General features: G+C 68.0%; 1 protein-coding gene across 6 annotated transcripts; it reads right to left on the bottom strand.

The window, feature by feature from the left end:
• Window positions 1-703: 703 nt before the first annotated feature.
• RALGDS (ral guanine nucleotide dissociation stimulator) lies at window positions 704-23,863 on the bottom strand (the record flags this gene model as incomplete). 6 transcript variants are annotated; one of them, XM_084237301.1, is made up of 18 exons in its annotated part: window positions 704-879; window positions 2,198-2,312; window positions 3,291-3,533; window positions 3,678-3,879; window positions 4,090-4,185; window positions 4,285-4,406; window positions 4,814-4,846; window positions 5,261-5,347; window positions 5,687-5,755; window positions 6,831-6,915; window positions 7,193-7,296; window positions 7,560-7,775; window positions 7,927-8,375; window positions 8,542-8,735; window positions 9,008-9,103; window positions 9,528-9,721; window positions 10,335-10,445; window positions 23,603-23,863. In XM_084237301.1, 18 exons carry the CDS (start codon window positions 23,756-23,758, stop codon window positions 704-706), a joined length of 2,748 nt encoding a protein of 915 aa, XP_084093427.1. The 6 variants fall into 6 exon arrangements, with proteins under 6 accessions (XP_084093427.1, XP_084093424.1, XP_084093425.1 ...); XM_084237298.1 differs by lacking the exon at window positions 23,603-23,863 and adding an exon at window positions 18,059-18,241 and having other exon boundaries at window positions 7,927-8,405; window positions 9,008-9,106; XM_084237299.1 differs by lacking the exon at window positions 23,603-23,863 and adding an exon at window positions 18,059-18,241 and having other exon boundaries at window positions 9,008-9,106.
• Window positions 23,864-24,554: the final 691 nt, after the last annotated feature.

Raw genomic sequence — 24,554 nt, 5'->3', positions numbered from 1 at the left:
TACAAATGTTCAGTCCCCGCCCCTCCCCCTACCTCCTCCCTTCCCGCTAAGCCCTGGCTCAAGTGGCCCGTGAAGCCCAGGACGCAGCGGAGAGCGGCACCCGCAGGAGTCGACGTCGAGGGCCTGGCTGGAGCCGCCTCACTCATCAGGTGGGTGTGGTCCGTGGAGAGCCCCTCTCCGGGGGAGGGCTGGCGCAGGGGTGGGAGAGCCTCCCCCTCTGTTGGCCCTGATGATGGAATCTTTGGTGCAGCCTGAGAAAGGCCAGAGTGGTGGGAGGGCCCGGGCAGGGCCATGGGCCCGAGGCAAGGACACCTGTGGTCAGGCCCGGTGGACAAGCAGGCGCGCGAGGGTGCCCATGGGCACAGGCGGCAGTGACCCACACTGGAGGTGTGTGGAGGCGGTGCCGGCGGCACGCGGGGGTCCGTGCCCAGGGCAGCACCCCTTGGCAGAAGAGCTGGGCCTCTGGTTCGAGAGAGCAAAGGCACCTAAGGCAGCGAGTGGTCCACGGGAGGCCGGGTCAGCCTGTGCAGGCGTCAATCCCAGCAGCGGGAGAGTTTGGGGTGGAACTGGTCCTGGGGATGGTCTGGGCTGGCAGGACGGGCAGAGGGTGCCCGCCCAGCCAGGCCTCTGTAGTCTAAGTGCTGAGCCGCTGGTCAGTCAGACCTGGACAGGGCGCTCCTGCGGCTGGACAGCACGGGGCCATTCAGAAGATGCCCTTGGCGATCTTGAGCCCCTTCTGCTTCATGCGAGGGAGGGTGGAGCTGGCTCCGTGCCTGACCTTTGCCCCCTTGGTGAAGGTCCGCTTCTTCAGCACAAAGTCATAGTTGGCCGCAGAGTTCATGGCGTAGAACACGTTGGCGTTGTCAGGAATCTTCAGCTCTGGGGGGCGGGGCAGAGGGAGTCAGTGGTGCTCAAGGGGGTCCCACGGACACCCGTTCACTCGAGAACCCCCCGGGATGGCCGCCCCGAACTGGAGACCGAAGACCCCAGTCCAACTCCAGGACCGCCACTGCCGGGGACTGAGGTTTGAAAGGGATCTGGCTGCAGAGCCCCCACTGTCTGGCCCCGGCTGCCCGGGCCGATCAGGGTCCCCAGCTGGAAAAGGCTTCCTGGAGCCCCAACCTCCCGCCCTGCATCCTGCCCTACTCGGGAGAAGGACTCGGGGCCTAGCGAGGGGGCCTGGCCTGGGCCCCCATCCCGGGCTGGGCGTCCAGCAGGCACTTCTCCCACTGCCCACTGTCCCCTCCACCCTGGAGTCTTGCTGCAGCCCTGCTGCTGGCGTCCAGCTCCTGCCTCCAAGGCCCGGCCCCTCAGGCTGGGGAGGCCGCCGTCTCCTCTCCGGATGGTGAGGTCCCCCTGCCCAGCCGACACGGAGCAGATGGCGAGGACACCCTCAAGGTCGCGCAGGGTCTACAACTGTCTGGCTACGGCTGGGGAGGCCAGCTCGCGCGGAGGATGTAGGGGTGCCGACGCCCAGCTGCCCTTCGTGACGCACATCACACGTGTGCTTGCAGACCGCATGTGTGCACCTGACCTCAGCCACGGCTCACACGCGGGCGGGCGCCGACCAGGTCTCCACTGGGGAGGGGCAGCCACGAGGCTGCGGGCCTGGCCAGGGTCTCGGGCCCTGCCGTCTGGCGCGAGCTGCTGCTGCTGCATGGGGCTTCCTGGTATTTGGACGTAGCTGCGCCCCAGAAACCTGCATGCCTGTGCCCCACCAATCCTATCCCCCAAAGTGGGAGAGGTGGGCCTTTGGGGGTGAAGAGGTCACGAATGGGACAGGGCCCCTACAGAACAGGCTGACTCCCCGTGGCTGTGGGGACGCACGCGGGCAGCGGGTGCCAAGATGGTGCCGGCGCCCAGACCTTGGCCCACGAGGACCCATCCCTACCGTCTTCGAGCCTCGGTGGGCAGCGCTCTGGCCTAAGCCTCACCCCAGACTCAGGCTGCGACCGCCCAGTCCCAGCAGGCGCCACTCCCGCTGACGCATACCCTCCCGTCTCAACCAGCGCGTGCCCTCGAGGGGGCCCTTCTCTGCAACGCTAGCTCTGCCCTCACACCCGGGGAAGGGCGCACGCCGGGTCCAGGGGGCAGTGAGGGGAAACAGGGCACATGTCCGAGCGGTGGGCAGTGTGTCTGGGCACGGCGCCAGCCCACGCCCCCACCTGCCCTCCCCCTGCCGTCCGGCCCAACTCACTTCTCTCTTCTGAGATGACCTGCACCAGCTCGTAGTCCTCCGGCTCGTCCTCGTCCAGATTGTGTTTGTCCATGGCCTTGCGGATCACGGCGGGGGCCTTATCCTGACTGGTCACCTGGGGTGGGCGGGGCGGGCCATTAGCTGGGGGCGGGGGCAGCGCCCTGAGCACAGAGGCCAGGTAGCCTTGAGCTCCTCGGCACTGGGCTCGGGGCTCAGAGCCCTGGCCAGGAGCTGGGGCCTTCCCCACCTTCCCGACCCTGGGGAAGGCCCCTGTGCAAGGAGGAGGGCCCTGCTACTGCCTCCCACACACCCAGGAAACTGCCTGCCTCTCAGTTATCAGTGAGTCCAGGGGATAGGCAGCGTCTGCCCCCTCCCCCCGCGGTCAGAGGAGGAGCCAGTGAGAGGCCTGGGGCTTGGCCAGGCCTGCGCCGGGGTGATGGTCGGCACAGGTGGGCCCCAGCTGCCTGAGCCCGGGGTCAGAGCACCCGCGATGGCTGCATGACAGCCATGGCAGCTCTGGTAGGGAGCGAGCTCCGCACAGGTGGGCATGTGATGGGGCTCAGCACAGGTGGGCATGTGATGGGGCACCTGACCTGAGCGGGCAGGGGAGGGGCAGTGGCTCTCTGCAGCCCACACACTAAGGACGAGCCAAGCCCCATGCCCACTCCCGGGCAAGTCCAAGTGGCTCCATCTTGACCTTCACATGACAACCCGCGCCTGACACAGCTGGCCGCCTCCACAGCCACCAGCCCGCTGCGCCACTCTGCTCTGCGAGGGGACTGTCACCTGCCCGCTGCGCTTCCGGTGCCAGCCCAGGCCCCGCGGAGAAACCAGACACTGTCCCTTCTCTGCTCTGACCTCGAGGCTCCTGTTCTCTCCCCCAGGATCCAGGCAGACGCCTGACCAGACTCTCAGCCCTACCCCTGCCCCCCAGCCCCCCGGCCCTGGTCTAACCCCGTCCCCAGCACCAGGACCACCACTGGGCACCGGCTGACGGCATCCAGCGGACGCAGCCCTCCGCCCCCGAGGCCAGCCAGCACGGGAGGGCGGGGCTGAGGGCCGGGCTGTCTGCGGCGAGGCCCGCGGCGCTCACCAGTATGCTCTTGTACATGTTGCCATTGTCCACGTCCAGGCTGACCCGGATGATGCAGCAGTCGCCCACCTGCTGGTTGTAGAGGGGCAGCGCGGAGCCGTGGCTGCAGACCCCTGAGACGGAGCGCTTGTGGGTGCGGGTGGAGGCCACGGGCGTGGTGGAGGCCGAGGAGGAGGAGGCACTGCTGGAGGCGGAGCTGATGCCCGAGGTCTCCGGGGACGACTGGGAGGTTGACTCCCAGAACTGTGGGGACAGCGCCATCAGGGGGAGCCCGGGGCCCTGCAGGGCCCCCGGCCCAGCGTTCCCACTCTCGTCCTCGAGAAGCTGGGGGTGGGCGCCCCGTGTGGGGGTGGGGAACAGCAGGACGGCGGCGGGGCGGGCAGGCACCTTCTTCTCCTGGGCATCCGGGGACTCGGGCACGAAGCTCACACTGATCTCCTCCACGTCGGAGCTGGACGAGCCAGCTGAGTGGACACTGAGCGCATCGGCCACGTCTCCGCTGCCGAGGTAGGGGCCGCACCTGAGCTGGTCGCAGGACTTGGAGTGGGAGCTGCCACCGGCGCTGAGCTCTGTGCTGGGGACCTGGCGGCTAAAGGTGGAGCTGGGTGACTCGGGGGCCCCCCAGGGATGCATCCCAGCTGGCACCTGCTGCGGGCCCTGCCGAGCACCCCACACACGCCTTGTGTCCGCCAGACCATCTAGCCTCACCCCATTTCAAGGGGGGCTGCGGGCCGGGGGCAGTGTGCTGGGGGCTGGGGGCTCGGCCCCAGGCGGCCCGCCCTGCCCACCCGGCACTCACTCGCTCCAGCGCTTGACGATGGCCGTGCTCTTCTTCACCTTGAGGGTGCTGCTGGCCGACTCGGACGGGGGCTCCAGCTCGCAGGAGAGGTTGTAGCTACGGGACAGAGCAGCGGCTGTGAGCCCCAGGAGTCAGCCCGGTCTCCTCCCCGCCTCGGGGTCCACACCAGACGCCGCCCCCGCCCAGCGGCCTCACCTCTCGCTCTCACTGAGCCGCTCCACGGTGCGGAACCAGGCCCCGAAGCGCTCCTCGGGCAAGATGCTGTAGTTGTTGCAGGCGGACTGCAGGAGCTTGATCCGCGCGATCACCTCGAACTCCTGCGCGGAGGGATGTGGGGGCTGGGGCACCAGGCTGGGGCACCTGGGGGTGCAGGGGGGCCTGGGGAAGTGCTGGGGGAGGCCTGGGGGTGCCGGGGGATTCTGGAGAGGCCTGGGGGATGCTAGAGGGGCTTGGGAAGGAGTGCTGAGTGGGCCTGGGTGGGATGCTTGGGGGGAGCCTGGCAGGATGGTGTGGAGGTCTGAGTGGGGTGCTGGGTGGGTCCGGGCAGGCAAGGTCCAGTCTCGGGGCCCCTTCTTCCTCTCTATTCCCATCCCAGCCCCTTATTTCCTGGGGTTCCCCCCTCACTAATCTAGGAGGAAGGGGGACGGAGCCAGTGAGTGTCCTGGGGGGGGGGGTCTCGGATTCCCACCACCTCATTGACCAGGTGAGGGCGGCAGCTGCTCACCTTCCTCCTCTTCTCGAAGTTGATCAGTCTCCCCTGCAAGGCAGGCAACAGGGTCCATCAGGAAGTGTCCCTGGGCCCTCCCGCCTCAGGCCGCACTACCGAGAGCACACGCTAGGGGGCAGGGCACACCTGGCATACACCTGGGTCTCAGGTGGGTTCTGGGTGCCAGGGCAAGGGCTGGGGCAGAGGCTCAGGGACCATCCCCCAGTCCTCTGAGGTCAGGTGGAGAGGACAGGCCCCGCCCAGCTTGGCCACCACACACCTGGCCTCCGCCACTGCAGAGGGCCTGAGGGCCAGGCGGTGTCCAGCTCGGCCAAAACCCCTGCGGCCCTGGGCCCACCAGCAGGGAACGGAGCTGGCCCCTCGATGGCCGCTGGGCACGGTCCCCACACACAGGGAGCTCTGGGGGCCCTTCCAGGCTTCCGGCCCTGGCCCCAGTTCACTCACATACAGGTAGTCCTTCATGGCAGTGTCCAGCATCACCAGGTCGGTGAGGAACGTGCCCAGGTAGGGGATGGTGCCCTGGATGACACCCTGGGACAAAGAGGGGCCGATGAGCCAGGCCCAAGGGCCCTCCTGGAACCCTCACCCCCAACCCACCCCAGGCACCTCAGTCCCCCTAGTCACTCCCAGGGCTATATCCTGGCGAGCCCCCAGGCCTACGGTCCCAGGCCCCACCCCTAACCCCACACCCCGAGACCCACTCTGCCAGGCCTAGGCCTGGCAGCTGCCACTAACCCCCCTAAGACAGCAGGTGGTCAAAGCAGGCCTACAGGGGCAGCAGTAGGTCACACCTACAGGGGTGGCACCTACAGGGGCGGCAGGAGGCAGGCGCCAGGAAGGCAGCCCCACTCAGGCCTCAGATACACTCACCGTCTCCTTCGGACGCTTCTGGGCTCTCTTGGGGTTCATCTCCAGGGTGGCAAACTTGGAGGTGCCCTCCTGCCAGGGGGGAGAAAGGAGTCAGTGAGGCATTCCTCCACTTCACCCCTCCAGAGCCCCGACCTCTGGCCTCAGGCTGAGGGTGAGACCAGACCCCAGTGCCTCTGGGGTCGCCGGGGACTCAGTGCCTCATGCCGGCTGGGCTGTGCAGCCTCCCCGTCCTGAGGGCCCCGCCCAGCTCCACGTTCCTTTTCTCCCTCTGGCCTCTTCGCCTCTGATCCAGATGGGAAAACTGAGGCCCAGGGTGGGGTGGTGGCTTGCAAGTCCTGCAGGGACTCAGAGCACAGGCTGCCCTGGCCTTCATGCCCACTTTCCCACCACTGACCGGCCGGTCCTTGGGGCTCTTGGGGAGCCTGACCCCAGCCAGCCGAGCCATGGGGACAAGGGCCGGGGTGGGGTGGGGCTGGCTGGGTCCTGTCTTCCCAGTGCCATGGAGGTCTGCCCCTGGCGGGGTCTCCTCCCAGGGAGCCCCTCAGGATGCCCCCTGCAGATATCTGCCTTGGGGTCTCCTCGGTGCCAGCGCAGACCTCCGAGTAAGCCGGGGCTGCCGGGGGCGCTGCCAGTGACACTTTGCTTCCCCTTTCACACGGACACATCTGAGACGAGGTGTGGAAATACCCACCAGCCCTGCCACATCCCTGGGCCCTGGGGCGCGTGGCACCACCAACACGAGGGCTGAGGGGAGAGCGAAAGGGCTCTCTGGGACCCACCTGCGGCGCCTGCTCCAGCTAGGGGTGGTGAGGGGTCTCCACGCCATACCCCTCCCCCCCCAGCTCAGGCAATCACCCCGTGCTGGGCAACCCCTCTGGGGCCAGGCCCCTGGGCACCCCGTGTGACCCACCCTGGGCAGTGCAGATGGGCCGCAGGGCCGGGCTGGTGTGGGAGGAAGGGACACCCAGCCCAGCCCAGGCACCCACCGGAGGAAGCGGAGCACAGGGGGGCGCTCACCTGCGGCTCCACAGCTTCCCAGGCAGCCTCCTCCCACCCCTTCCCCACGGCACCCCCACCCCGCCCACAGACCCGCTTCTGCCGGGGGGCTCCCGGGAGCACCTCCAGGAGACTCCCGGAGCCTCACCTTGATGAGCAGCTCTCTGCTGAGTGAGTAGTTGTTCTCATCAGAGAAAATTTCTGACAGCTTCTGGAAGATTCGAAAACTGTCCCTGTGGGAAGGAGAAAGTAGGGGTGATGGGAGGGGGCGAGTGCGAAGAACCGGTTTTATCTTAGAACCCAGAGGTGTGGTCCTCAACCAGGGCTCCGCAGGCCGCGTCACCTGGGGACCGCGGTCCTGTTTCCACCACGCGACGCCAAGTGCCGGGGGGTCAGGCTCGCTCCCGCCCCACAGGGGTGGGCGCTGAATTCTGAGGCGGCCTGTGGCCCGTGGACACCCAGCCGCGAGCGGGGCTGACACCGGCGGGGGCGGCTGAGAAGGACACCCACCTGGAAACCTCCTCCCACGTCTTCTTCAGGCGGTGGATGGCGTTGCTCTGCAGAGCCGAGAGGATGGCGTAGAGGGACGAGAAGTTCTTGAGGATCCGGCACTCCTGGCCCGGGGGAACCAGCGTGAGGTGGGGCTGGTGCGCCCTCGTTGGAACCCCATCCCTGGCAAGACCCTCCGGGGTGCCCCCCTGGGCCCAGGGAGGAGGGCGTGGGCCAGCCCAAGGAGGGAGGAGGAGGACGTGGGCAGCGGATGTGGGGACGAGGCTGGCAGGACCCTGGGAGGGGCCTGGGGTCTCCACAGGGACCCCAGGGACACCGAGAGCAGGTGAAGGGGAGAAGGGGGAGCCCCTGGGCCTCCGAGGCATACCCTGGCCACCTCGATCCAGTGCTCCACCACCCTGGCCCGGGCCCGGGCCGTCACGCTCCTGTCCCCGAGGCAGGTGGTGATGACGCAGTTGGCCACACTGTTGAACTGGGTGACGGTGGCGCGGACGGTGGGGGCCAGGTGCTCCTTCCCCTTCTTGTCCCGCTGGGACCAGATGGAGCCCAGGCAGTGGTAGGGCACCACCTTCTTGAACAGCTCCTGGGCAAGACGGGACCGTCAGGCAGCTGGCCGCAGCCCCGCAGGCAGCGGGTGGCCGCCCGGGCCCGGGTCACGTGGGCCGCAAGGGTCCAGGGCCTCGGCCGGGCCGGGGAGGGCAGGGCAGAGCTGCCCACTGAGGAGGGCTGCTCACCGCATCCATCAGCGTGAACTGCTCGGCCACCAGGTCGGGAGGGAAAGCCAGGATGTGCGGCCTTTCCTCCGTCAGCCCGTTCTCCGCAGCCGCAGGCCAAGGAGGCTCAGGCGCCGGGGCTGGCTCCAGCTCCAGGGTGGGCGACGGAGCTGGCTCCAGCTCTGAGGCTGGCACTGCGGGCGGCTCGGGCGCAGTCTCTGGCTCCGGAGTGGGGGTGAGGGCAGGCTCCAGCCCTGCGGCTGACCCGGGCGCGGGGCCCAGCTCGAGCTCCGAGGCCTCGCCAGCCGTGAGTGTGGGCTCCAGCTGTGGCCCCAGCGCGGGCTCTTGCTCCTCCACTGGCTCTGGGGCTGGCAGTGGGGCCGGTGCTGGCTCCAGTGCCAGGGCGGGAGTCGGGGTCGGCTCTCGCTCTGGAGTGGGTCTCAAAGCTGGCACCGGAGCCGGTAACAGAGCTGCGAGAGGAGCAGAGCTCTGTAACATGCCTGCCTTCCAAGGCCACTTGTCCCGGAGCCTCCCGGAGAAGGCCCAGGGGCTCCCCGGACAGCATCCCAACCGCAGCCCACCTCTGGGGGTGCAGGCCCGCCCTGCCTCCGGCCCAGCCCGGCCCGTGTTCCTCACCCTCGGGCTCCCCCTCAACGAGCTCGGTGTGCTCCAGCTGGGCCAGGAGGAGGTGGGCGCGGCGCTCCAGGTCGGAGCCCGGCATGTTGAGTTGCACGTAGGCCACCAGCTGCTTGAGGCAGGGGAAGTCGGGGGGCTGGCAGAAGTCCTCGGAGTACTGGTCCAGCCAGGTGCCCAGGATGGAGGAGATGGCACTGGGGTGGGGAGACAGCAGAGTCAGGCTGGCTTCTCAATCCACGGCCCTGCCCCTCTCGATTCACTGCACCCCTGCCCCTCCCGGCCTGGGCCCGGGCACTGGGGAGGACAGGCCAGGTTGGGGTGGTGGGGAGGGACGTGCTCCGACCCCCTTCCTGCCGTGGGAGAAGCCTCCAGGCCTTGGCCCCCTAGGGAATCCCAGGACAGGTGGGAGCCAGGGTTCTGCCCGCCACGCCCCCACCCCAGCCACAGCCCTGAAGTTTCAACTCACTTCTTCAGTTGGTCCTGGGGTCCGCCGTCCCCACTGGAATACGGGAGGACGCAGCCGTATCTAGAGGAGGCCGTGAGGGCGTCACACCTACCATACCTGCTGTGAGGCCCAGCGTTACCCCCACGAGAACGGAGGCCTGGGGCGGAGGGCAGGGACTTTGGGCCGCTCTTGCACGCAAGCAGGCTTCCTGCCCAGACAGCCCTCCAGCCGGAGGGGCTTCGCGCACATTTGCTAAACGAAGGTCCCCACCCAGTTCACGCCTGGGAAAGCTGGAGATGGATGACGCCATGGTCACGGGTGGGGGCCCGAGGCTGAGCTTCCCGGGAGGGAGAGGCGCGTCAGGGATGAGAACCGGCACAGACCTGCAGCCCTTGGCACCGGCCCCGCGGGGTCCACACCGCCCGCGCTCACCACCCACCCCAGAACAGCCCTGCGAGGCTGGCGCCGAAGCACCCCCGGTTCCCAGGCACAGACTGAGGCCGAGGAGCTCAAGGCGCCCAGGAGGGGTGGCGGGACTCACCTTTTGAACAGGAGGTCCAGGACCTGCTGGGTGGTGGTGAAGGCGCGGTAGGTGCACAGGAAGATGGTGACGTAGGAGAGGTCGCTGCCCTGGAAGGCGGGCACCAGGTGCTCCACCAGCCTCTCCAGGGTACCTGCCTTCACCGTGCGCACCTTGCAGGTCTCATACACGTTCAGGGCCGACTCATTTTCACACTGGGTGGAACAATGGAAGGTCATGAGACGAGCCTGCCAGGAGGCAGCAAGGCTGGCGCTCTAGGGCCGGGTGGCGTGCGGCAGAGGGCCGACGAGCGTCCCCGGCGGAGGCTGCTCAGTTTTAGAAGTCGCATTCAACAAATGTGAGTACTTCCAGCTGAGCGTGCCAGCCGAGTCAGGTCAGTGTCTCCAGGGAGACTGGACAGCACCGGAGAAGTGACCACAGCACAAAGACTGGACGCCGTGGTTACCGGCCTCCCTTCTAGAATGTTCGGCACCCAAGCTTCTAAACTGCAGGGCTCACGGGCTGTGTCCAACGACACAGCAGCCTGAGCTCCCAGCCCTACTGAGCATGATGATGTGGAAGGGGCTGGGAGGGCCACCGGGGACCCGGAGAGGGCAGTGGCAAGACTGGGGCAAAGTGCAAGAACGCCGTGGTGGCATCTGCGGGGATGTGGGTGCAAACATGTCAACCGTGATTCTGTGGCTGCCCACAGCCAGGTCTGGACAGTCAGTGAGGGAGGGTGGGGACCCCGACACTTTTGGGAGCAGGACTGGGGGTCCTGAGGCAGTGGGGCCCTGAGCAGGGAGGCCCCAGGGTGCCCGCACTCACCCCGAGCCAGCGCTGGCCCTTGTTGGCGCCCTGACGCACCTGCACTTTGCGCAGGGAGATGGAGTAGATGACTCCGTTGACCAGCTCCTCGCCGATCTCCTGCGTGGAGCTCTGCAGAGACAGCGGGGGGCAGATGGCGGGGGTCAGGGATCTGGCCCAGGCAACCTGCCACCCCCAGATGAGGCACAGACCAGGGCCACGGGACCGACCGCCAGCACTGGGGTGGGTGGGCACTGCCCCAGAATGGCCCTCCACCCTGCCAGCCACAGCCGGGTGTGGACAAGACTCTTGTGCCCCCCGGAGGGGTACAGATGACCATGGAGGCCTGGAGAAGAGCCCTCGCCCACAGCCATGTCACGGCAGATGCATGGAGCCCCGGGACACCAAGCCAGCTCCATCTGGAGGCCCTGGCCCCCGGGGTGCCTCCCGCAGCCCCAGTCTGTGCCCACCTCCCTCACTCCCAGCGGACCCTGCCCTGGAGTCAGCAGCTTGGGTCTGGGGGGAGGCGTAGGGACTTCTGGATGCCACGTCCGAGGCCACTTCCTCCCCTCTGCCATTCATGGCCTTGGGCCTTTGCGCAACAGAGCCCCAGTTCCCTGCCTGCCACGTGCGCGGGGACAGCGTGCCACACTGTGACGGCTGGGGTCCCAAGGAGGCGACACCCCAGGCTTCAGCTGAGACCACAGGGGGTCTGTCTGCTCCCTGGACCTCCCGGGAGAGAAAAAAACTCTGTGTTGGGAGGCAGCGCCCTTCCCAGTGGGCAGGCTGGCCTGGGGGCCACAGCCCTGGTCACTCAGTCCCCTCTGCCACTGACCATGCAGGGAGCTCGCAGCGGGGAGGGGGCTGGGAGTAAAGACACTGACCTCCGGGGCTTCAGGCACAGTCAGCGCCCGCGGGGGAGACCTCGGGTCACCGCCCCGAGCCAAGGAGGGCGTGAAGCTCAGAGAAGGGCAGGAGAAAGCGCTGACTCAGCCTCGGTCTAAGCTGGGCTGGACCCCCCAAGACACCAACACCCTGGGGCAGGGGCTGGCCCTCTCGCCTCCTGCCCACCCCGCAGGCCCTGGCAGGCCTTGAACCAGGTCCGGAAGCCCATTTCCTCCGCCGAGGCCGCCTCTCGCCGCGCAGTCACACCGGCCGGCATGGCCTCCTCTGGGGCGAGAGCCAGCTCGCTTCTTGGAAATTTGTGGGGAGTCCACAGGCAGAGGCCCCCAGAGCAGCGCTCCCACACCCACACCCCTCAAACCGCCCACATTTGGGGAGTCCGGCCCACCCTTCGAGGGGGGAAATTCCTTCTCCTGAAGCAGAAAAACTGAAACAGATGCTGTCCCCCGGCCCTCCTCGCACCCCGCAGGAGGACACCCCCGGGGCGCAGGCTGCGGGCCCGTGGCAGAAGGGCTGCTGCCCACCCACCGGGCCGGGGCCCCCACCTCTCCGCAGGGCCCCACAGGCACCCAGCGCGGGCCTCCGGCGCGGCTGAAAGGCTGCCCCTCCCGGGGGGCTTTTCACCACATGTCGCCCAGCCGGAAGCCAGGCAGTGTCCAAGGCGCCCTCGGCCGCCCCGGGCAGGACCAGCCAGCCGGAGGTGCCGGACTCATGCGTCCCAGGAGCCCACACAGCACCCCGCTCCCAGGAGGGGCTCCATCCGCGCCTGCTGGACAGAAGCGCTGGCCTGCCTTGGGGGGGTGGCGGGCAGGGAGGCTGCGCAGTCCCCGGGGTCTGAATAGCCGCTCCACAGTAAGCCCTGGCGGCAGCCAAGCAGCTGGCCGGCCCTGCCCGGTGTCATGTGATCCCCAGGCCCTTCCCCCACCCCAGGGGCCCCCTTCTGCCAGTCGGGGGGGGGGGGGCAGGGCAGGATGCTAAGAGCCGCACATGCTGGGCGTGGGGCGTCACCACCCTGTCACAGATGGGGGCTGCACAGCCCAGCGGCGCTGACCCATCCTCTCGGGCCCTCACGCAGCACGGCCGGGGCTAAACCAGACGGAGCAGAGCTGAGCGCAGGGGGGCCTGGAGCCACCTGCCTGGCCCCAGGAGGCGGCAGTGCAGGGCTGGGCTGGCAGGGACGGAGGGAAAGCGGCCGCGGCCCAGCATCTGCCAGGACCCGCAGTGGGCCCCCAGCTGAGCAAGACCAGGCGCTGCCCACGGGGGCAGCACCCCCACACTCCAGCGGGGCAGGGGCGGAGCTGAGGCCACAAACAGCCTGAAGGGGTGTCCACGGGCAGGGCTGTGATGTCAGGAGAGAGAAGGCCGCGTGGACGCCGTGTCCTTGGGGCAGGTCCCCATGTTCCATCTCAGAGGCCACACGACCTGGCCCCAGGGCCCAGGCTGCTGTGGCGGGCGGGTGCCTCACACACTCTGGCCCACTGCTGTCGCTCGAGGGGGACAGAGGGGACAGAGGAGGGCAGCCAGCACCCCCATGGCCCTGGTGAGCAGAAGCTGGCAGAAGAGGCATGTGGGGGGCGGGCGTGGACCCCACAGCCCCTCAGAGCACAGCCCAGAACCCCCAGGATGAAAGAAGCCCCCCCCACGGGGTGGCGTCACCAGGTGTCACCTGATCGGCCTTCTCAGGGTGACAGGCGGGCAGGATGCTGTGTCCCCAGCCAATCACAGGCCAAGCCCTGAGCCCCACCAGGCATGACAGTGGGTCACCAGGGGCTCTCCCCAGTCCTGCCTCCTCTCCCGGGAGGTGACTCGCGCTGTGTGCGTGGAGATGGCACCCCTGATCCTGACCGCCCGTCTACTCCAGCTTAGACACGCACCTCCCCGTGGAAGCTGCACGCGGCCCAATGCTCCAACCACAGACACTCCCCCCAAGGCGGCCAGTGGGGCTGAGGCCACAGCAACCCCCTCCCCAGGGAGGTGGCCGCAGCCAGAGCCTCTGCACGCAAGACCGCTGCTCGGCGTGACCTCCCCACCCATTGAGCTGCCGCCCGGGGCCGCTGGGTCTCAGAGGCCACCCCAGGCCTGGTCACCCCCCGCCCCCACAGCTCCGGTCCCCGAGGCCCCCAAATCCCCCACCCAGGGCGCCCAGTCTCTGCAAGGGCTCTGGCCAGCTGGGCTTGCCTGGGAAGTGGGCACAGCAAGCCAATGGGGCTGGGGCGCACCGGGCAGGCCGCAGCCCCGCGGCAGGCAGTGGACACAGGGCACAGGGGCAGACTGCTGCTGACTGTGTGCCTTTCGCTGGGGTGCACTATGAACCCCAAGACCACTGGCAGGGCCCCTGGGCAGTGTGCACATGCTGCCGCCCGCCCACTTTATAAGGGGCGACAGACCAGGACGCCTTCTCCGCAGCGTCCATGTGAGCAGAGCATCGGGCGCCTCCAGCCCAGCCACGCTGGTTCGCCTCTGACGCCAGAAGCACAACTGGGCCCATTTCACTCAAGAGGAAGGTGGGGTGCGGCGCCCCTCCCAGCACATGTGGGCGCCGGCTCTCGAGCCTGCTCGAGCCCAGGTGGCGGCGGGCACCCCGAGCCCAGGGCACCGGCAGGACCAGCGGGGACGCGAGGTCGGCCCTGATAGGGGTGGCCATGCTCCCAGTCCCCGGGCACCGCAGCCAGGTGGCCGGATGGGGGCCTTCTGAGGTGGCTGGTTGCCAGGGCAACTCCAGAGAATGGAGCTTGGGGACCAGCCTGTGCTGAGCCCCCAAAGAAGCTGACCCATCCCTTCAAATCCTCCCTGCCAGTCTTCTCAAGCTGCTCCCCAGCACTTAAAGGAGGAGGGGCCTCGCCCTCCAGACCCGCACGCTGACCACAGCACGGCACACACGGGCACACCCTGGACACTGGGCCTTGCACGCGCATCACGCACAATCCCAGCACCTCACTCGACTGATGAAAAAAGCGGGCGGGGGACGCGCCCCAGTTAGGAGCCAGGAAGTGGCAGCTGGGGCGGGGATCTGGACCCTGGCCTGTGACTCTCTGGCCCAGGCCCGCTGCTGCCTCTCTGCTGGTGGCTGCTACAGCCCCGGCCCCAGAGCCGAGTCCTGCCCCTGGTGACCCGGACACGGCCGAGGCCAGACTCAGGAAGGGCTCCCAGGCCACGGGCCCAGTGGGAGCAGCAGGGTGGCCAGCTCTCCACGGGACAGCCAGGGCCCCGCGTCCAGGCACAAGGACCAGCCCCGGCAGAAGCGGCCACACGCCCGGCCCGTCAGAGAACACACTGGCCTGTGGCCTGTGCCAGGCTCTGCAGGGCCTGCCGGTCAGGCCGCCGTCACACCCGCTCTCCCAGAAGCCGAGGCAGGAGCTGGCGGAACGCATCTCACAGAGGACACTGAGGCTCGGGGAGCAGGGACCGGACTTGGGCTGCAGACGTTCCGAGGGGCCTTCCGGCTCCGAGCTCCAGAGTCCGAGTTCTTCCCTTTTGGGGGGGCCCCAAGTTCTTGACTGGCATGCCTGACCCTGACCCTGAGTTCAAGATGACATCACTGCACGGGCCCCCCTGGTGGCGCAGGGGTTAAAGTCTCAGTACTATGAAGCTATCCGCAGCCTCTGCAGCACAAGTTCGATTCCTGGCCAGGGAGCCACCCACATGGCGCAGCAGACCTCTCCTGTCTCCCCGCTGCTCCCCTCAGCAGTGCGTTTCAGTGGATCTGCCTGTTCTGCTCCCCACTCTGCCTCTGGTGGGTCCTCTCACCCCACACCTTAGGCCTGTACCCCAGTTCTTGTGTGCATAAATAAATACATCTTTTTTAAAAATTACAAAAAATACACAAAGTCATCGCTGTGTCTCTAGGCATGGGCACCCCAGAAAAGGAAACCCCAAGGCAGCACCCACAGGCCAGAGCTCTCCACACAGGCCCTGTGCCCAGAGCCCACCGGTCGCCCAGGAGCACCTGCCAGCAGCTGCTTGCTGCAAAGAGGGGCCGGGCCGGGTCTGCCAAGCTCCCGCCTTTCAAAGAGTTGGAGTCGCCCCGCTGGAGCCGGGTGTCCCAGAACACGGTGTTTCTGGGCCTGTGAGGCCAGAGGCCCGAGCCCAGGACACAGTGGACACGGAAGTGTCTCACCGTGGGAGCTGTCTGGGCGGCAGGCCAGTGGCCCGTGGGAGCCAGTCCTCCCTGTCTGGTGTGGCCTGAAGCCGCCCCCTCGGGGGCAGGGCCAGGGTGAAATTGACGTCAGCCCCTGTTCAGCACCGGGAGGGTGGACCCAGGGATGGCAAGTCCGGGCTGGGGATGGGCCCCCACGCTTGCCCGCTGCTCAAATACCTCCCGGCCTCCCAGGAACCAGCTCAGAAGGCCCACGGGAGGACCCAGCCCCGGCCAGCCCAGCCCCCTCCTTCCCCAACTCTCCTGGGGCCCAGCGGAGTAAAGCAGGAGAACCCCAAGGTCCATGGAGGCCCAGCGGCTGGCAGCTGCCCCTCTGGAGCCCAGGGAAAGCGCTCCTTGATGATCACAAGACACACGTGTGCGCGCACACACACACACATGCGCACATGCACACGTGCATCCCTCAGGGCTTAGGGGCCCGGGCCAAGCACAGGGTAAGGCGCGGGCACCCCACAACTGGCCCCAGGCCTTGTCCTCACACCGCCTGGGTCAGAGTCCCGCCTCTGCCACTTCTGTGATCGGGGATCTTAACCTCCAGGGCCCACTGCCCCACCGGCTAAATGGGCTACTGGCCGCTCACACGCGTGGACACGATGTGCTCAGAACACGCGTTACCCAGGTCCTCCCGCCATGGCCGGTCACGCTGACTATGCTGCTCACCCCCAGCACCCGGTGTGTGCTTGCGCCTTCCCGGAGCTCCCCCCGCCCCCGCGTCCGCTGGCCTGGAGGCACCACTAGGCGGCTCCGAGCCCTGGGGCTCCCGCCCGGCCTGGGCCTGGTTCTGGTTCCTCCTCCCACGGGCTCCCGGAGCCCTCCCTGCAGAGGCCTGTCTGTGCCCGTGGCCCTGCACACGCGGGGCGCCACCGGACAACCGCCCACCTTCCGAGCGGCCGCCCCCCAGGGCCGGGATGTCTGGCTCAGGCCTTCACCTCTCAGAGCCCCGGCTCCCGTGGGCGCAGCACCTGCTCGCAAGGGCAGGTGGACAGGGCGGGGGGGTGTCCACAGTCGCAGGGCCCACGGACGGGAACTTTCACCAGGTGAGGCGGCAGCCTGCCTGGAGCCGGGGCGCGGGCCAGGTGACTCCCAGAAAGCAGGCGGCGCGGGCGGGGCTTGGACTCGGGATGAGCGGACATCCAGATGCGCAAGGACGTCGGCAGCCCGAGCGGGAAGCCTGGGTGGAGGCTTGGAAACGGGACAGGGGAGGAAGATATGAAGCGCCCGGTGGTTTCCAGCACGGACAGGGACCACGAGCCGGGGCCCTTCAGCCCTGGCCCGGCACTGCGACCAGGAAATCAGCCCAGGATGGGGGGGTGTTGGCAGGAGGGACAGGGACTCCCCGCCCCTCCCCCTGCCCATGGTCAATGGTCATTGTGTTCGGTTTCCGGCTGTGGCCTCCTCTCCTGCCAGGACCCTGGCTTTCCTGCCCCAGCCAGAAGCTTCCCCTTTGATTTCTAAACAGCAGCCACGGCCTGGATCTCAGTGCTGAGGCCGGATGAGGGCGAGCGACAGGGAGACAGCGACAGAGACACACGCCGGGGCAGGGACGGGCCTGAGACCTGCCTCTCCCCACCCCTCAGGGACGCGGACGGTGGAGGGAGAAAGAGCAGCGGCCGCCCCGCCCGGGCGGGAACCTGCCCGGCCTCTGAAGCGCACAGGCTGGACCCTCCCGGCACACAAAGCCCAAGTCGCTGCCAGACATAATGAGAGTCAGATGAGCGCTGGGCTGGTGTCAGCCCCCACCCCCACGCTCCCAGGGGTCCTGCTCCTGGCGCCAGCACAGACGGGAGCGCTGGGTGGACAGGAGCGCTCGCGCTGGTCTGGCCCCCCAAGGTCAGGAGGACAGGATCTCCCCAGCCTGTGTTCCCCCACGAAGACTCCCCTTCGCGAGCAGGAAACCCCCTTTAGCTCTGGGCAGATGTGCTTCCAGGTCCCACCCAGACACGGGGGACACACAGCAGAGGCCTAAGGCTGGTAGTCGCCCACATGGGTGAAAGTGGGGGTAGCAGGGGGGCCCTAAGTCCCTGAGCGTGGGGCTCAAGAACTTCACTGTGAAGGCTCCGTCCCGAGCCCCCGGCCCTCCCGCACCACCCAGGCCAAGCCAGCGAGGCGGCTCTCCTGGACGGTGCCACCTCCGAACACCCGCGGGGCCCATGTCCAGAGCCCACTAGAAACACGTCCCCACCCCCACCTGAGCCAGGCGCACTCCCTATCTCTGAGCTGCCCCCGACGCGCTGGTAACCAAGCAGGAGAGACGGCCTCGTTGAGACACCTGGTCCCACGGGTTGGAGGCCTGCCCCGCGGCGGCCTCCTCCGGGCAGCCCCAAGCATCAGAGCCAGTGTGCCCGCACAGGGGCCACCGGGAAGCCACTCCCTGGCCACCTGCGCCGGGAAGCCTACCTGCCTGCAGGCGGGGCTGGCTCCGGAGGTAAAAGGCGGCCCAGCCCGCGGGATCGGCAAGTTCACAGGCGTCAACGGAGAGTGACAGCGCCGGGGTGGGTCTACCTGGGCGGCAAGGGCGCGGGGCTGGCACACCTGGCTGGGTGCCGGCCGGCACCAGGGCGCGTCCGGGGCCCGCACCGGGTCCGGCCCGAGCCCGGGGGGCACCGCGGCCCACGCCCACCTGCTCCCTGGGCTGCTCCCTGCCGGGCCCGTCCCCGCGCCCCGGCCCCGCGGCCCGCACACCCACCTCCAGGCGCGGCAGGTCGGGGTCGAGCTGCGTGAAGCTGTGCAGCACCACGGCGCGGCTGTCGGGGCCGCCCAGCTCCAGGCGCACGGCGTCCCACACGCTGCGGCTCCGCCGGGAGCCGGGAAACAGCGGCTCGGCGCCGCCCGCCGGCCCGGCCGCCTCGGCCCACATGCGCTGCACCATGGGCGGCTCGGCCGGGCGCGGGCCCCGGGGCGGCGCGGGCGCGGGGCCGGCCCGGCGCGCGGCTCGGCGCTGCCTGCGCTCTGCGCCCGGCCCCGCGGAGGTCAGGCCGGGGCGGGGCGGGGCGGGCCGGCCGGGGCGGGGCCGGGCGCGCGGGCTGCACCCACGGCCGCCGGGCCCGCTGGGCGCGCGGGGGCGCTGGGCTGGCGCAGCGTCCGCCGGGCCGGGGCCGGGGCCGGGGCCGGGGGAAGCCCCTCCCCGGCGCCCGGGCTCCCGCGGCTGCCTAACCTTCCCGCGCTAAAGCGGCTCCTGCGCCCCGAGGCTGGCACCGGGGCAGGCGCCGGCACCCCCGCGCTGCCCGTGTCCCCCGCGCGCGTGTGCATCTGCAAGCCCGCGGAGCTGGGGTGAGTGCGCCGTGGGAGGGGCCTTTCGGAGCGGGGCGCTTTGCCGGCACCATCTCTTTTCAGTCCTGCGGCCAGTGGGGGGCGGACAGGGCGTGTCCAGACACCCGGAGTAAGGGATCCAGTGGGGCAGAAGCCAGCAAGCACCTGGCCGCCCGCCTGGTCAGCTGGGGACACTGGTGACTTGAGGGCTCAGGGTCTCCGGGCAAGGGTGGTGGCGGACGTGGGCTGGGGAGGAAGCAGGCCCGACCCCTTCTCCAGAAGCTGGGGAGGAAGAGAGGCTGGAGGTCAACAGCCGGGTCAAGCAGGGTCATCATCCCTTTGGAGACGGATGGAGGACGCAGTTGCTGCCAGCAGCCCTGGCAATGCCACCACCCGCCTGCGAAGCCCACGCCGTTGGCCTCAGTTTCTCAGCTGCAAGGAGTGGACAGGACCAGACTGCGCATCCCGTGGGCCTCTCCTGCACACCCACTGTGAGCCCACAGAGAGCCATGGGCAGTGGGGCCCAGCGAGACCATTGCTCGTGGGCCACACAGGCGGCTGTTCCGTCGGGTGGGAGGCAGGCGAGGAGTTGGCAGCTCCTAGTAAGGGCACTGACGGCGCTCCTGCCTTAACTCCACTACCCGCCACTGCCAAGTTCACCCTCAGGCCACAATGAGCGCTGGGCACAGGGATTCCCAGAGGAGGACTCAGGCGGAAGCCACTACAGCTCACCAGGCCACGGCGACCCGGCCGCCCCAGGCCGCCCCCCGGGACTGTCCAGCTCACAGGCCCGGATCAAGGCGCGGAGGCACCCGGATGCAGATGGAGCCTCGCGAGTGGACACTTGGCCACCAGCCTGCCCTGTCCGGCAAAAGCCACGGTGGCTACCTCCGGGCAGTGCTTGGCACCTTTCCTCCTACTTCTTGAATTTTCTAGTTTCCTTCAACTATTTTTGTGATCACGAACATGCAGTAAGTACGATGAATTTTTTTTTTTAATATATAAAAAGGCGGGGCGATTTGGTCTGGGTGGAGATACCCAAGAGGCTTTGGGGGAGCTTCCCACCCTGTCTCCTTCCCCCCCACGGGGAGCCAGGGCGCGCGCACCCAGAGTGACGGCGGGGCGGCCCCGGGCGCTGCCTTCCCGCGCGGCGTCTGTCCTCCCACTCCCTCCGGAGCCGAGCTCTGGCCTCAGGGAGCGCAGCCCTTGCCAGGTGCATCCAAGCACCGTCTGAGGCTCACTTCATCTCCTCGCTGCTCCGCACCTTCTCCCAGGGAGGGGCCTGGGAAGCAAGCTCAGGCCCATTTTACAGCCTGGAAAGTGGCCCAGAGACCAAGTGACTCACGAGGGCACCGAGACTCCAGGTCACCGCCTCTCCGGCCGTGACTGTCCAGGCTGCTGGGGTGGGGAAGACCCCAAACGTCTGGCGAGGTGGGGGAGAGGATGGTCCCTCACGACACCCCCCACGGCCGGCAGGGCAGCCTCTCATCCAACCACCGGACACCCCCATGGGCGGTGAAGTGTGGGATGTCCTTTGCTGAGCAGCCCCTCCGGCTGCCGTCTGTGTTCACGACCTCGTGGCCTCGCTCACCCGTCCAGGGTTCCCTCCTGAGTCCGGCAAGCCCGCTCACTGCTCCAGCTGCACAGGTGTGTGTGCACACACCCCCACACACGCACCCCCGGCTCCCAGGGTGCAACTCCTTCCCTTTCTTACTGTGTGACCCGCCTCTGCTCCCAGGCAAGTCACCCTGCTCCACTGCAGCTCTTTCCTATAAAGGGGCATAACTAACACACGCTCAGCACCCAGGTCAGGCAGGCCCAAGACACCGTCCTAGACTCATAGGACAAGGGCTGTGATTCTCGGGGGGGCCTCGGGTGTGTGAGTCTCTCTAGTTCTCATGTACCCCCAAGGCTGTGGCCAAGTCCTTTTCCCAGGACAGGGCCAGCCACAAAGAGACCAGACAGGGCTGTGTGTCACCTGCTGGAGGACAGGTGACAGAGCCACCCTCATCCCCATGTTCTTGCCAAACCACATGTGGACCCAGCCAGGCAGGGCTCTGCCCGTGGCGGCCACGCGGGAGCATTTCAGGGCCCCGAGGACCCCGTGAGACACACCAGGGGTGTGAGCAGCAGGCTCCAGACACTGGGAACCGCTGCAGGACAAACCACCCAGTTTCTTCAGCTCCTACATTTCACGGGGAAACGCAGAGCGGGAGACGGGGAGCAGACAGGCAGTGACGTGGACGCGGCAGCTGGTTAGACGGGGGCTGCCGTCAACACCGTCGGCGCTTGACACATTCAACCTCATTCTTTGAGTTACATGTTGGAATATTTATGGATGGAAGGATGCTCCAGGATTTAAATAAACATGGGGGGCATGTGGGGAGATGGACGGTCGTTAGAGGAGAAACGAGAGCAGGCCAGACGTGACCATCAAATTGGGGCGTCACGATGCCAATGTCTCTGCTTTTGTGTCTATTTGGAATTTTCCACAGGAGTTGAAGGAGGACAGCTGGAGCCTGCCCCCTCCTCACCCGGAGCAGTGACCCCTGAGCTCTTCCCCATTTCCGGGGTCCCAGAAGGGATACCACGCCAACAGCTTCCAGCCCAGCTGGGGACAGTGCAGGCAGCCCCAGGATCTGGGGGAGTCTGCAGTCCCAGGGCCGGCGGGAGGACCAGGGGCCGCAGGACGCTCTGGGGCCTCCGGACGCGCTGGGGCCTCCCTCCACCTGCACACTCAGCTCACCCAGTCCCAGGAGAAGCAGCCTGGGACGGGCCTCCCCACGGCCAGGGTGCTCCGGCCGGGACACCCAGCGCAGGAAACTAAGGACGGACGGCCAGGCCGAGACAGGCCAAGTCCAAGCCACGCGTGTGGTTGGCTTGGCTTTCAAAGTGATTTCAAAATTTTGAGCCAACCATAACAAGAAGAGTGATTTCATCAAAAATCCACATCTCCAGCTTCTCCTGTAACTCTGGCGACCTGGCCACGCCGGCCTGCTGGCCCTGTCGGTGGGGGCTGGGCTCCTGGGGTGAGCAGACCCCACTGGCCTGGACTCTCTCCCTGGCTTGGAGTCTCCTTGGGGTGAGGGACGGTGGGCACAGGTCAAACCTCTGAGACCCCTTTTTCTTCCTGCTTTCACACACCTTTGGTCCCTCCCCCCAGCAGCCAGAGGAGCCTCAGATCCTTCACAGCTCCCTCGCCGCTCTCAGGCAAAAGACGGTCTCCTTGCTGGGGCCCAAGTGGCCCCCCCAGGGCCTCTGTCCCAGCCCAGCAAGGTTGGACAGAGCGCTGAGTGCCAGTGCCCCAGGCCGGGCCCTCTTCTCCCCGCCCAGCTGCCTACCTTCCAGCCACCCGCGCCAGCCCGTAAGAACCACGCTAAAGGGTGCTCCGAGTGCGCTCGAAGCCAGTGCCAGCTTTGCCTCTGCCCAGGTGCCAGGGTGGGGCATGGCCTGGGCACAGCACGGCTCAGAGCCAGAACTGGGCTCCGGGTCTGGGCGGCCCCAGGCCTCAGCCGTTACCCCTTCCAACCTGGGCTGGGCCGCGGCCATGGGGGCAGGAGCAGCAGCTGGGGACCCAGATTCGGGGCAGGCCTTTCGCGCCTGCCTGGGCAGGCAGAGGTCAAGGTCACCCCATCTGTCTCTTGTGGTCTATATTTAGAGCACGGGGAAGACGGGACAGGGTGTGTTCTGGGTCATTTCCCGACTCCGACGTCACCATTCCTGGCCTGCCTGGGTCCCGGGGCAGCCCTCTGTGGGCAGGTGAGCACACACCTTGGCAGGAGGTGACACATCTGCCCCGGCCCCGCCCCTCTGCCACTGCCTTCCTGGGAACCTGCAGGGCCTCCCCTCTTCCTCCCTCGGGGGAGCGGGGCCCACGGGCTGGGGGCTGCGCCCAGAGGTGGTCGGGGCGGACGTGGAGCCTGCAAGCCCCTAGGAGGCCATACAAGGCGGAGGGAGGTGACATCACAGCGGCCGGATCTCTGACCTCACAGGGCGTTACTGTCCCAGGCGACCAGCACAAGGAGGCCAGCGCCTGGCACCAAGGGACCAGCCCGGGTAGGGATGCTCAGGGCACGGGGTCAGCCACGAGCTCGCTGGGGGCCCCCACGCCCCCTCACAGGAAGGGGGTGCGCTCGGTCCTGACTCAACTCCTGGGAGGCTGGGGCAGCTCTCAGACATTCCAGGCCCCGGGTCACTGTGCTACACACGGTGGGGACGAGGGGTCGTGACAAGTGTCCCCATCCCAGGGCCACTGAAGGCCACCAACCCAACCCAGCCCGAGGTACAGGGGGACGAGAGGGAGAGAACAGAAGGGGACCCCGAGACACTGCAGCTGAGCCAAGACAGTTCCCGAGGGGCCGGTGTGGGAGGGAGACAGCTGGACACACCTGGCCCACCCCAGCAGGGCCAGGCCGCCGAGCGCCGGACACGGAGGGCTGAGGAGGCGCCCGTGGCGTGGGGAGCCCCCTCTCTCTCAAGATGTGGGACCCAGGTTGGTGTTCTCCCCGCCCAGCTGCCTACCTTCCAGCCACCCGCGCCAGCCCATGAGAACCACGCCAGCCCTAAGGACCACCTGGCACCTCCCTGTCCATCAGTGAGATGGGGACAAGAGAAACAACGAGGAGGAGGGTGCTAACGGGGTCACCACCTGCCCGGGGCTCCCAGAAGAGCAGCCGGAGCAGCCCACAAGCCCTTGTGAGCCAAGCAGCACCGTGAGGACAGGAGCCCAGGACAGCCCCGTGACCCTACACCGCCCGCCCGGGGAGGGTGGGCAGACACGCTGCCCGGGAGCACGCGGGCACGGCGGTGGCACCCCCCTCCGCCGCTACCCCAGTATGGGAGAGGGAGCCTCCAGGGCTGCCAGCAAACTCCTTCAACCAGTCCTGACAGGAGGGAGGAAGTAGAGGGAGCCGCCCCTGAGCCGTGCCCCGGTGGCCCAGCCGGCCTCCCGGCAGAGGCGCCCACGTCCCTGGAAACTCACCTCGGGGGCCGGCAGAGGGGGCGGCCAGGGCGCAGGACCGCGGGGGGTGGCGCGGCGAGAGCTGGCCCACCGCCTGGCGGTCACCACGGAGACAGAGGCAAAAAACAGCCAGGCCCTCCGCTCCCTGGGCGCGGCGGGCCGCGCTTCCCGGGCCATGCTGGGCAGGCCCAGCTCCACGGAGGCCCTCTGCCAGTCTGCCCGTCCGCCGGCCCGGCCCCGTGGAGCTGAGCACCCAAGTGCCTAGGCCTGGTGTCACCCGCATGGCTGTCATACCTGCTCCCGTGACGGGCAGGGCCAGGAATTCCCACTCGTCTCAGGCCGTGAGCCAGCCAAGGACACGCAGACGGGCTCTGGAGCGAGCTGGGCCGGCAGCCCCTCCTGGGTGGGCCCACTGGCTCCCCGACACCCTAAGGCCCCATTCCCTTCCCCCATCCGGGAGGTCACCACCCAGAGCCAGGAAAGGTGGCAGATCAAAACAGGGCTCGGTGGGTGGGGCCCCCAGCTTTGGTGGCACCCCACCCCCGCCCACTTACCCCAGCTATGGCCTCATTCCAGAAGCCTTGGCGACGCACGACCCTCACAGCCCCCACCCCAGCACCCCAAGCTGGGACTTGGTGTTGAACTGCGGGGACCAACCAGGCAGCCGCCAGCCCCATCTCAGAGAAGCCACCGAAAACGCCGGGGGTGCGGGTGGGGGGCTCGCCATCGGGGGTGGCGCCATGCAGCAGGCTCACCGGCTTCGGGAAAACACCCCTGACCCTGTTTTCCCCGTGTTGCTGTTAACCAGACATCAGCAGCCAGGGGGCGAGTCCAGCACGCGCTGGACAAATGGAACCCGAGGCCCAGGGCAGGGCAACAGGGACTTGCCCGGGACCTCCGGGCGGAGATCTCATGGGGTCCGCCCGGCAGCTCTGCAGAGACGCCCCTTCCAGGAGCATTCGGCGCCCAGACC

This window comes from Talpa europaea (assembly GCF_964194135.1).
Source record: "Talpa europaea genome assembly, chromosome: 7".
Taxonomy (NCBI): Eukaryota; Metazoa; Chordata; class Mammalia; order Eulipotyphla; family Talpidae; genus Talpa; species Talpa europaea.
The sequence above is the reverse complement of the archived record's forward strand: the minus strand, read 5'-3'. Positions and strand labels throughout refer to the sequence as shown.